The 13,794-nt window shown below is 40.1% G+C and overlaps 1 protein-coding gene across 13 annotated transcripts in view; it reads right to left on the reverse strand.

The window, feature by feature from the left end:
- nrxn2b (neurexin 2b) overlaps positions 1–13,794 on the reverse strand; it is a 698,285-nt gene that overhangs the window by 378,197 nt on the left and 306,294 nt on the right. For all 13 annotated transcript variants that reach the window (XM_082527645.1, XM_082527647.1, XM_082527643.1 and 10 more), the window contains one exon: positions 9,246–9,547. In XM_082527645.1, the coding sequence (XP_082383771.1) occupies positions 9,246–9,547 (302 nt within the window). The remainder of the gene's footprint in view (positions 1–9,245; positions 9,548–13,794) is intronic.

Genomic DNA, 13,794 nt, shown 5'->3' on the forward strand with positions numbered 1-13,794 from the left:
TCCAGTTTCAAAATCACATGTTTTTTAAAGATGTACTTTACAATGTTTCTTCGAACATCCATTCCATAAAACAAAAACACTAATTGAAGTTTCATTGGAATATTCTGAGGATGCTTTTCTTCTCCAAGTTTGTGCCACAGTTGTCGCCAGGCACAGTTCTCGAAATGCCACTCAGTCTAAGAAAATGCTCACATTCTTTTTTTTTAGACAGATGGCTCAACTAACTAAACAAAGCATTGCAATATAAGAATTTATAATAAAAGATGAAATGAATAGTTTACATTTATTTCTCCCTCTGACTCTTAAAATGCGTTTTGATCCAGTTTGTGAGCGCGCTGCTATAGCAGCTGAACATGAATATGCATGTTTTAGAGAGAGTAGCTCAAGCTGTTCATAATTGTTTATATTTCGTATGCACTTCTGAGCACCCTTCATAAGAATAAAATGTTGCAGCTAGGCTGGAGAGAACCGAGCGCATAATGAAATGAGAAAAGGGACTTTCGAGAATGAAACTGAACGGAGAAAAAACAAATTGCAACAAAGGACATCAGCTGTAAAGGTGTGAGGCTCTGCTGTTTGTCCCTGAGGATTCAAGTGAAAGGGTGTCATTTCAGAGTGAGGATTCTGCACAAATACTGAATTATAAAAAGTAGCATGGTGTTGACAACCTGGACACAAGCCGTAATAAAGACGCCAGTTTCTTCACCAATAACTGTACGACAGACTGTGACAGGATTAGACTGTATGTTATTAAAAGCTGACAGCTAAATCCAGAGCAGATAAAATCTAATTAAAATTCAGTTCAATTGTATTTTATGTACGTAGTGCCAAATCACAGCAACACATTTTACAATGTAAGCTAAAGACTACAGAGGAAACCCCAACAATCAATGACCCTCTGTGAGCGAGCATTTGGTGACAGTGGGTAGGAAAAACTTCCATTAATGGGAAGTTTAATTGCATTAAAACAATGCATTGTCCTAATATGGATGCATTTGGATGCTCACATCTCGGTTTTCCATACAGACCCATTTTGTGTCATTCAAATATGTTCACTACCAGTGTTTTATTGTTTCCTACAAGCCCCTCTCTCCTATTTCACTTCCTTTGTTCATGACTTATCCTGTGTTTCACCATAATCTCTGTTTCAATCTCTTACCTGTTTCTGTCTCACCAGTGTTTTATTACCTGTTTCCACCTGTTTGAATGTGCTAATGGTGCATAGATCTGTTTTCTGATTATAGGTCTCCGAGGCAGAGGGATGAATAAACATTAAAGTGCTGGAGCAGGTAGTGACAAATGAGGCTGATGACTGAGAGTGTGTGGAAATGCAGGCTCATATGCTAATGCAGTGGAGATGTGATGCAAATGAGTTTTCTTCCCCTCTGAAATGCACTACCCCCCCCCCCCCCCCCCTCCCCATTGGTATCAAACAGCTGAGCTGATGTTTTAACATGAAGTGCTTGTCATTTAGGAAATGCATAGATAGGACCTGTGCTTGAGGTGTCAACCAGCATAGGGAAAGCGACACAGTGGAGAAAAGAAGAAGTAACAATGATATTTAAAAAAAAAAAAAAAAAAAAATCCTAAATGCACATCCTCCTACATGCACATGATGACGGTACCCCCCATATCTTCTCAGCATGGCTGGAACACATTAGAAATACTTAAAATGTCATTGGCAGAAAATGGAGAGCGGATTACAGGGGTGTTAGTGTGCCATTTTGTACATCAAACAAATCCACTACCCATGCTTGTCTTGAAAAGCAATTTCTATCATCACCATAAAAGTGCGTGCTGTGTGTGTTGGCATAGACGAACACTCTAAATAGCATTTTTGATTTAGCTAGAAGAGCTTCGATGATTCATTTTGCTAAAATATGTTGACATTATTGAGATAGCTGGCAATAGCATGGACGCCCAGAGTTCCAGTTGCATCAGGAACCAATCAGAAACCTGTCAATCATTAAGTTAATTTGCTACTGTCATGCAACATTTTCTTTTTTCTTATTGCACTTACACGCACGGGATGAAGGCATTATGTTTCCCAAACCTTTCAACCACTTGTTTATCAATAATATCACAGCATTTAATGGCAGGACTAAGCTGAAGGAAAGGGGTTAATGCAGGACTGCAGCCAGGGATGATTCACTACCCAACAGCATGGCAGACACCGTTGCTAAGTGACAAATTGCTGGAAAGAATGGAACCGAGAGATAGAGTGAAAATGAGAGAGAGAGGGTGGGCAAGATGAGCAGGAGAGAAATTGATTGGCCCTCTCTTAGGAATTCTGGCTGAGGAAGGTTGGATGAGAGGGGAGGGTGGATGAGGGCTGGACGGATGGAGGATGAAGAAAAGGGAAGATTATTGCAGGTGATCATGCCTTACAGAAAAGGCAAAAAAACACTCTTAACAAGCCTGAGACAGATATACAAAGAGCAGGTAATGGGGGGAGTGTACTAGCATCTAGATTTGATTAAAGGGAGAGGGACAGCATTTTGACCTCTCTTTCTAGAGTGTATATATATATATATATATATATATATGTACTGTAATGTCACAGTAACAGGCATTACATTTAAATGAGTGCATGGCTTTGGTATGCTACAGTACATTTAGCAATACCACATTTCAGAAGAAGTAATGCTTTCAACACAAAAAACAATGACAAAGAAGCTTTGGGATTTTCAGTCATTTTGAGCAATTCAACTGCGACTGTTTCTTTTGGAATTTAAAACCTTTCTTAGGTAGAGTGAAAGGATGTGTGTAAACATAATGTGAGCTGTGCGCATAATGTGAACGCATGCAGCTAGCACCGGTGTCTATCCGTTACGGAGGACTTGCATGCAAAATTGCCGAAGTTCAGGGTTTCATGGGGTTTGTCTGTGCACGTGTTTGTTTGTGGCACTAGTGAGTACTGTGTTTTGATCCTCCTGCATCTAGGTACACTCCTTCCCCCTGTGGAGCGTGGCTATCTCCAGTATATTATCGGAATTGTTGTAAAAAGGCTCAGAGAGGCTGCATTTAGCAGCGAGCTTGTTTGTACCTTCCATACTATGGCAGTGTATTCTCTCTTTCTGCTGGAAAGACAATGCTAAGTTTTCCTTGATTTGTGCCTTATTTGAGGTTACTTAATTGTTTCTTTGTTTCTGGTAAGAACCCAAAGGGTTTGCTGCTGCACATAGTGGCTTTGGGGCTACATTTTGTAACTAAATCCCCTTGAAAAATAATTATAATTGCATTTTCTCTCATTTGATAATAGCTGTGATTCCATTGTTTCTAAGCTAACTATAACTTTTTTTTAAATTCAAAGATAGCACTTCATATAGCACTTTTTTTTAAAAAAGGAAAGAAATCTGCCCAGTCGTTTCATTGCATTCTGAAGGATGTGAAGCAGTGCACAACGCCTGCTGTACTGTATGTGTGAAAGATTGGAATTCAACATGACCTTTGCTTAACTCGACCCTCGTACAGATCAAAGCCCTTCAGCTCAAGATGAACTCTGGGTCAGCCGTTGAACATCAGACCTATACACTAAGCACTAGAACATAAAAAATTGTTTGATCCCTTCATTAATTCTATAGCTGCTTTGTTGCAGTTATATGGTGAGGTGCACGGATGGGAAACTTGAACATCAAGGCTGACGGAAAGGGAGAGTCATATTCTGTCCTAGCTAAAGAGAATAGGACAGATGATGTCGAAGGTGAGAGAGGAAAAGGGAGGAAAGGGTGACAGTGACACAATAAGGAAAATGGGATAGCAAAAAAAACGAGATATTGAGTTCAAAGGTCTCCCGCTCTCTCTAGGCGCTGGATAAGATACAGACCCAGTTCTGGGACTCAATGGATGTTGAATCTTTTGATTGTAAAGTCACATTGGGGAATTAAAAGAACACTTTCCTCTGTTCTTGTGTTTGTACTACAGAACAAACCATTGTCTCCCCCTTTTGTGCCCCCCCCCCCTCCCCCGGCCATCGCTGCACTTCATTCCCCACTCTCTGTTGTGCACAAAACTGCTCTTTCACTCTCCCACAAGCAAAAAATACAGCAATACAAGTGTTTATTTCCTTCCTTCTGTCAGCATGTGTCTCATATTTCCTCTGATGGCCTGTGGGACCCAAATGCCTGTTAAGCATTACAGTATGTAGGCCATTTTGATCATTCAAGTAATCGTCAACACAGAAAGTTTGCCCTCCAACAATAAAAATAAGTATACTAAGCGATGCCCGTCCAACATATTCCCTGGAACTGCATCATAGTTTTCTTAACAAATCACAGAATGGGTGCATATGTGTGGTAGATGATGGAAACATGCACTTACCACCAAGTGCCAGGGGCCTGCTAAGGAAAAATGCTTACATGCTTGCATACACTGGGCTTCCACTTAATCCTTTGTCCTTCATTTATCATGCGTGAACAAAACAGACATCATACACTTACAGCTGATGCTTGACACTGCTTTTTTTGTTTAACTTTTAAATCTATGGGGATAATGCTCATGCAAGTAAACAGCTGTTGGAGCTTTCTGTTCAGCGTTAACCTGTCCTGTTTCTGTGCTATAAAAAAAGCAATCAAATAAAGACATAGCCAATCACAAGCCCTGGATTTTCTACTGTTGCTCTGTAAAACACACAGACTGTTTTGCCAATTGTAACTCTAATTTCCATACTTTTTCTTAGGCTTCGAATCTGAACTACATTCTCCTTCAGTGACCAATAAAAGACAGATTCCCACTTCAGGAGTGTATGTGTCCAGTAAAAGACAGAGAATCATATGTACTGTCACCCAAGCTTCCTCTGGGATCCCTCCAGACTCCTCTGAGCAGAAATGGGAACACTGGAGCAGCTTTCATGATGGCAGTTTGCACCACTTTCTGGGTAATGTAAGGAGCGAGGAGAAAGAAACAATCATTTAGAAGTAAATGGCAAGCACCTATTATGTCTGCAGGGCTTCTGGGAAACTCGTACAAGGAATTGAAAAGATCTGAAAATCAATGCTCACTGACCATATGGTACAGTGGAAATGAGCGGTTTTATTTAAAATTGGATGCATTAGGAGAGAGAGAGGCCTAAACTGCGGACTAGTGTGGCATTGCAAACTTAATATTTGACCCATTTTTTTCAGTTCTCAGTTCTTTTTTGGTGCTGTGTGTGATATATTTATAATTTTCTAGGACACCTTGACATGAGTGTTTCCATCTTTGTCTTTTTTTTTCTGCTGTGTGTTTGGAATCCCACAGGAGAGAACTGTCACCAGAAATCCAGGATGGTAAGCAACCATGCAGAGGGAGGGGGAGGGATGCCTTGCTAGTTGTTTAAACCAAAGTGTAAGTGAATAGTGTATGTATGAGTGAGCATGTTTGTGTATTGAGTTTAGAGATTTGCACTGATGAAAGGTCAAGATGAGTGCACTCACCTGTCTGTCAAATATACACCACTAGGATTAGACTACCCTCGCTTCACAGATGCTTGCAGTACTGTCGGTTACCACCAAGGGGAGCTCTGAAGCTGTGATCGCTTGTTAGGCATATAGTATACCCATTTCTCCCCACCCCTCCCCTTTCTCTTCTCTCTCTTGGCAGCAAGTCCCTATCACCTCACCTAATTCTGTCTGCTTCATTTTATCCTGCACAAAGCTGACAAATTCATAGGTTTTGTGGAGAAAGACAGCAAATATACACATGCAGAGGGAGAGGGAGAGTCAGAGAGACGGCCGGGCTTGTAAGAGCTCACAGGCTTTACTTATTTTGGAGCTTGTTGATGCAGACGTAGATATGCATGACGTTGCAAGAGACGTTAGAACAGTAGACGCATAATGGATGAGACTTTGAACACCACTGGTTCAGTACGATTACCTTAGCTAGTATTTGGTAGCTTGGTGGCTATATTTTAATATATCATGTTAGCTTCAATAGGCAGCAGAAGACAATGGTTTCAATTGACTCAATACTTGAAATGTGCAATTCACTTGTATTTTTATTTTTTATTCCTATTTATTCTATTTATCCCCTTTGTATATTTTATTTATATTTGTCTCTGTATTTATATATGTGTGTGTGTGTGTATATATATATATATATATATAACAGTTCTGTAACTGTAACTTCGGTCGTTGCTGTGCTTTTTTTGGAAGTCGAATTTCCCAGAGGAACCCACCCGAGGGATTAATAAAGTTCTATCTTATCTTATCTTAATTGTGTAAGTGACTGTTCACATTTTCAGTTGCATTTAAGGAACAGATAATATAATTTAAATAACTTAATTTATGTAAAGGTCACCAAATGTGCACATGCTGATGAACCAGTCTCTACAATTCTTATTTAATAGTAATCACACACGTGGTGTTATGTGCAGGGAATTTTAAGTAGTATTAGGTGAGTAGGATCAAATGAGTATAACATTCACCTTAATCCTCATATACTCAGACAACTGTTTTATATTTGTATACAATTATTACATCCATAAACGTATTTACAGGATGACGTCTTTTTCAGGGAAGGCCTTGTGCATTTCAGGCATGAAATGCTAAACCGCATACTGCATCTATTACAACAACATGGCTTCACTGTAGTAGAGTGCTGAACTGGCCTTCAGGACCTTTTATCAATTGAAAACATTTGAGGCATCAAAACTACAATAAAGAACACCCATGGCACTTTTCCAAAAATGTTTTGAGGTGAGTGCCTTCAACTTCAAAATGACCCAGTGCCTTTTTCTAATAGTTTTTTTTTCTAGTTTCTTTTCGTTCAGTTTTCTTTTTTGAATAAAATATGTGTTTATGAGATTTGCAAATCATTGTATTCTGTTTTACGTACATTTTACACAGTGTCCCAGCTGTTTTGGAATTGGGATTGTAGTCCAACTTATTAAACTGTAAGTAAAATTTATAAAAGAAAATTATTGACTTCATTATTTGAGCTTAAATTGGCCAACTGTTGATAGACTATGGTAAAAACTTTGGTCATTTCTGACTAAATTTCAAAATTGAATGCACTGAATAGGACTGTAAGAACATCTGATGCCACATGCCACTGTATTCTACACGGAAACATGTCCGCAGTCATTGATCTGCTGGGTCAGAGGTGGTCAGTGTCACTGATATCTCTGTTTAAGTGTCTCTTCATGGGAAGTGTCCAGTGTAAACATAGAGCTCTTCAACATTAGGAGTGCCTGTTAAGTCAATTACAAAGATCCACTGGGGATTCAGTCTGGACTGTCAGTCAATAGAGACTGCCTCGAGAACATGATGTGGGTGGTTAGTTTTTATACATTAAAGATGTGTAGAACTTTACATAACAGAAGAAAACTAGATATTTATTACTCAGTATTTAAAAAAAAATCTGAAAAGTTTTGTGTCAAGATTTCTCCACCAAGTTATAGAAATAAAACAATGTACGTTCTCATAGAATATCTAGTTCACTAGACATGCTTACTAGTTTCAAGACCCAGATATATTAAATATGTTATGAGGCTATCTTGACTGACTATAACTCAATGTTTTTTTTCCAATCAAGAAAAGATTCTCATAGTCAGCCGACTTGCCAGTGCGCAGCTTGAGCCCGTTGCGCTGCAGTGCTGCTCTGGATGGGCGTCATGAACAGGAGTAGACAGTGTATACAGTTGTAATCAGAGGTTACCATACACCCATAAAGCTAATTAGCCTGTATTTATACTTTTGATCATGTGTGGATTAGAAAAAAAGAAAAATGTACGTATTCCACACGGGAAAAAGACCAGCTCAAAGAAATCATTAACAGCCAAAACTGATCATGACATTCATGCCCATAATGAGGCATGAATGTCTAGGCATACCATACAAACCTCCAGACAGACAATAATGCTGTCAGTGTAGCAAGTGCGTATGTGTATGGCATATGTCATATTTACCTAATGATCATTATGGTGCAGTAGGTGGTAGGTGGATTGGCTCATGCTGTAAATTTTTAAACTTGTGTTGGCTTTCCAAACTCATTACATTAGTCTCGCTCTGCTGATTACACATTTGTCCGTACATGTGTGCATTTCTGAGCCAGGGTGTCTAAATGGAGCCTGTGTGTTTCTGAGTGTGTGATCCTTTGCCTTTATCCTAAGGCAAGTACAGCATATGCTAATAAAAGATCAGCTTTACAAATGTCAGACTAACTTACCGCACTGAAATGTCCAAGAACATTACTGCAATACGACTCAAATTGCAGTGTGGTTAGCATAAAAAAATTCCCTATAATTTAACAGCACTTATTCCATTTTAAGAATCACTTTGCTGTCATGCTTTTTGTACAACAAGAAGTTCTCCACTGTCTAGAAGTGGCTTAATACTACTGACTGCTTTTCACAGATATTTTTGAAGACAAACATAAAGAAGCTGATGCACCATCTTTGTGTTAATGTATTCAGGCTAGGCTTTTTTGCATCCAGACTGCTTACAATGCCCATTATTAGTTCTGACAAGCCATTTATTCCAATTACAATTCCTCCCAAAAATGTGAAGAAGTAAGCACGGCAGGTGTAAGTGAAATTGATTGTATCTTGCTGCTGGTATCTGCACCTGCCAATTGATGACTTGCTGCATCCAGAGGGTCCAGTATTCAGAGAGTTCACTGTCGATGCATGTCCTTTGTGCTTTCTAGCATACACAGACCCACGGTATGTCACAGAGATTACACACAAACCTGTGTTCTTTTGTTTTCCATTAGCTACCATTAAAGGTTTGCAAAGATGTGTTAGGTAATTTGTTCAGAAAGGTCTTAAGAGCATTGTCACCTTTGATAAATTGTGGTGCATTCCATTTGTGTACCTGAGTAAATTATGTGCATACATACTAAGCAGAGCACTTCTCCTCCTGGTTCATTAATAAGAACATTGCATAAATCTTTGGATTTCTTTGATTTCATGCATGTTAACTATAATGTTATCTGTCACATGTTTTTCGTATCTTTTGCCTTTGCATGACAGGGGCATGAAGATGACATGTATCATTGGTCGCCTGGTTCATCTTTGAAACAAAAAGCATTAAAATAGTAATAGAAAATAGAAAAGGTCCTCCTGTTCAACTTGACCCTGCAAAAAAGAAACTTCTGTTATGACAGAAAGGAAGAAAAACAAGCAAGAGAGGAGAAAGGTAAGACAACGACTCAACGTATTCTCCATATGCTGAGAGAAAAAAGACAATGATTCAAAGATAGCGTGTGTGGCAAACAGATGCACAATCCTGACTGCTGCGGCCTCGGATGATGCAGACAGTGTTTACCTGGCGCAGGTTGCGGGTGACGCGCACATCATGCCAGGCGTTGTCATTGAACTTGCCGTTGACAGGCTCCACCAGAGCCTCAAAGGCCCCCGAGCCCAGGTTGATGACTAGCCAAACCGCGCCGCTCTTCAAGGAAAGATTTACATAGTCGGCCGACTTGCCAGTGTGCAGCATGAGCCCGTTGCGCTGCAGCGTTCGGAAGGAAAGCGTGATCTCGTCGGTGCTGCTCTGGATGGGTGTCATGGACAGGTCGTAGCAGAAGAACTCGTTGCCCTTGAAGGTGGCTACTGACTCTTCCTTGCCTGGAAAAAATAAAGTGGGGGTAAGGGGGAAAGAGAGGTAGGTCTGTAAGTAAAAGGACATTTCTGTTCAGGAGTTAAAGCTTTGAAATTAGCAGCATGTGTGTATTCAAATATCAGTCATTCTATTATTAGTTTACTTTTTATGTGGGGAAAAAACAGACATCAGAGGGTTAATTTAAAAGATGGCGCTTTGCAATATGAAGCTAGAAATGACAAATTAACAAATGAATATCCTAAATATCTATTAAGGTGATCTAAAATATAACACTAAACACAACATTTTTGCTCTTTTAATTTATATTAACAGCGCAAGAATCACAGAATATCTAAAAAGCTTCTGTCATGTGAGATGTGTCCAGTACAAAGGCAACATCAGCATGGTTATTTTGTTAGCTTCATTTTTTATTTTATTTCTTTTGCTGTAGGACTTTTATACATCGAAAATGTATAATGTACCAATGTAAAGATTGGTACATCAAATCTGCTCATTCCACACAAGTTGAAGCGGAGACTTGGTGAGGCTGCGGCTTGCTGCTGGTCATCTTGACACGGTGATGTAATTTGGATGCACTGGTGTGTTCATTTACTCCAGAAGGTTAAAAGCATTGTGAGGTTATATAGCCCATTTGGAGATGCAACTGATTTGATAAGGTTACTAATTTTAGTAGAACATTGATAGTTGCTGTCACTCTTATACCCCCAACAAACGTTTTAAACATGGAAGCTTTGCAGATCAAAAACAATATTTGCTCATAAATTGAATCCCACAAACAAGTAACGTCAGTACAACACAGCGGCACGACAGCATCTTGTGTAAAATAGGATTCCTTTCATCAGAGCAAGGCAAACATCTGGGTTACAATTAGATACAAAGATGTGTTTGAATTACAGCAAAACAGAGAAACATGAAAGCAGAGACTAGACAAAGTGAAACTGAAGAACACTTTTTTAAAGAGAGAAGGAAGGGGAGGAAAAAAGGTGTTGACAACTTTGCTAACGCCTGCCAGTCTGTCTGTAGCACATGGCCTCCTTCCACTACATTGAGCTTTATTCACACACTACCAGTCAAAACAGACAGTTTGTACAATGGACATATGTCAAACAGCAGCCTAACAGCAGCCAGGGAGGACACTGTGTGCATCTGTCAAGAAATGAACAAACACTTGCAGCTGTCACAACAGAAAAAACGCAGCAAGAACACAGAGAACAGTGACACCTCCGTCACTTGAGTCATGACGTGGACGCTGGATTCACTGAGCAGGAGAAATAGTAACATCTGGCTCGCCGTACTGTTTCTTCTGACTTGCAATCTACTTATTTACTCCTTTTACATTTTATATCTAATATTTTAATTGAACCATTTTCTGTCGCCCCAAATCTCATTACTCTTATAAAGAGCAATAACCTCATTTCCTGGCTGGATCAACTCTGTGTCATTTTAATTTGGGAATAATAGCAATTCAGCTGCTTGGCAAAAGAAAGAAAAGAGTATAAACAGACAACATCACCGACAACAGCATGAGCTCAAGTTTAAAAGAACTCTTGCTCGCTCTGCACTTACACAAATCAACTAGTTTCCTGACATGAGCTGTGATCTGAAGTGACACTCTGCTTCCTATGTTCATTTGCCCTTCTACACTTCTGTTTCCCCGAGGACGCCGGTCTGAAGAATCAGCCTTGAGTAATGAGGTTTAGGGAGGGGGAGAGGGCAAAGTCAAACTGCCAAGAGGACCCTGTATGGGTGGATCATCAAATCTAGTTTATCCTGAAGTTCCATTACACACGGAAAAAGAAAAAAAGAATCACTTCAAGACCTTGGTGCATTTCCCTGAGGAGAAGGGATGGGCTGGCCAGAAGGGGCGGCCAACCCATTGGCGGACAGATTGAAAGGCCAGATCACATGAGCAGGTGAGAGAGGAAAAGCGTGTGGTGGAAGGGTGGGCCGGGGAATAATAGCATGTCGATTTGATGCTCAAGTGCCCTATATCACCAAAGATTTTTCAGTGTCAGGCAGCACACATAAGGAAAAAAGCACATTACATCATGTGGATGAGGAACAAGTGATGGATGGATGACACGAGCAAAGGAAAGGAGATCTTTAAAGAGTGCCGTGTTAAGTGACATACTAACAGCTATACTTCGGGAACATTAAGGAAGATGATAGCGCTCACTTTGAGACAAAACACAGCCACATAATATGGGTGGATGCACTCACATAAAAGAAAACATTTCAGGAGTGACAAAAAAAAAGAGGAAGTGAGGGACAAATAGCATCCAGACAGAGACAGCTACTTAAAAGAGCATTTTGGCTGAAATCGAAATTTAGAGCAATCTCAACTGAAGTGTGAATTGTCATAAAAAAAAGGCATCAAGAGCGGAGAGAAGGAGATGGAGGGGACAAACGACACACAAAAGCAAATCCCCCCAAGAGCAGCATCCTAGCGGTGCCTGTGTTGCTGATGTAGGAGGAATAAAAGCGTAGCAAATGGACCACAGCAACCATTTTCAATTATGTACTAAGTTGGACCACCTCCCATACTATGGGCTGTTAACGGTAAGCAACAAACAGCTTGTCCGTGCTTCCATGAGCTCAGTGAGACTGAGCTCCATGCAATGCAGAGACAAACAACAAAAAAACTTTCTTTTGTTTATGTCTGTTTAATGAACAGAAGGCTGAGGGGAGGAGATAAGGCTGGAGAGTGACAGGAGAGGACAAATGGGTGGGTGGATTTTCACTGTAACACCAGACAGTTTGGTCATGATGCCAACAATGCCCTTCAGCAAATTATGTAAAGGTTAACACAGTCATATGATTTTTGGATAAGAATTTGGAGCCAGAAGTAGAAGCAAAAAAAGAAACAAAACAGCATCATTAGCAAGTCAGTAACACACTGCAGTGCTATCAGGGATCCACTGATCCTTCTCATGTTAGCCAGCTTAAGTCATTTCCAGTATCCTTTGTATACTCTGGGTGATCTTCCTACACACTGCGGAGCACTGGAAAAGCTCTCCTGCCAGTTCCCAGGAGTGACACGATCGCTTCAATCTAGGCGCAAAACCTAATATAAAGAATGACTTTTCTCTGAGACCACTCCAGCTCCTGTGAATATGAGCTTGTTCCTATGCATCTGTTTTTCATTTTACATCTACATCTCTATCTCGTCCTCCAGTTCCCATGGTAGCGCTCTTGCGCACATACACACTTGAAGTGTACGCGTTTCACTCTGATCAAATCTTTTGCAGTAAAGCCCAAGAGTAGACTCTAGCCAGAGGAAAGAGGAGACGCAGAAGCATGCAGAAGAGACTAAAGTGCTGTCAAGGTCTCAATTAACCTCACAGAAGCCCTTACTACATTACAGAAATGACTTATTTGAAATTTATCCACCCATAATAACATCTTTTTTTTTTGTCAATTAAATGTTGAGTTCCTCTGATATTTGATTTTATAACACCTTTGGTGCTAGTTTTTTTAGGGGCCAAAGTGATACACTCATTCCAACTATGCAGAGCAATCCATCCAACAGTTGCTTCATGAATGCGCAGATTTATTGTGCGTATCATCTGTCTTTATGAACAAATGCAACTTCAGTGGCCTTTCCTGGTGTTCAGGTTGTTATATCCACCGGCTATCCAATGGAAAGAAGCACCACTGGAAGCTTGGTGGTTTCAAACATTAAATAATGCAAGTATATAAGATGTGCAAAGCAAATTCAAACTCAGACTTGATAAAAATATGACGTTCAGAAGTATCATACCACCTCTTTTTCCCCAAGCTCTCCTGAAAATAGTATTTAAAAAAGTATTAAAACACATTAAAAAATTACTTTTTTCCCACATAACTTTACACCTCGCAGAAAAATGGACACGCTAACCTCAACTCCCACTTACTAGCTCTGTCACAATCAAACCACCATCAACGCAGCAGCAGTTAAGCACTTTGCAGCAGACACTGTGTCAAGCAGTTTGTTTACTGCGCTATGTGGCCTTCTGTGTTCTTTGAGGATGTGCGCTTTATTTATGTGAACTGAAGGGTGAGGAGGGAAACAGGAAGACGATGGAATCCCAGCCAGAGAGGAATCAATGGCATTGTCTTAGCCTATCGCACACTTCGACCTACACACCCACATTCAGTACCACACATGCAGTCTTAACAGTACAGCTACCGTGTCACTTAAGTGCTACTTTATAAGCATCGGGTTATGATTAAATGAATATGCCCGCCTGTCATACCAAAGTGTTTCAAAAAT

This window comes from Aulonocara stuartgranti (assembly GCF_965226115.1).
Source record: "Aulonocara stuartgranti genome assembly, chromosome: 3".
NCBI lineage: Eukaryota > Metazoa > Chordata > Actinopteri > Cichliformes > Cichlidae > Aulonocara > Aulonocara stuartgranti.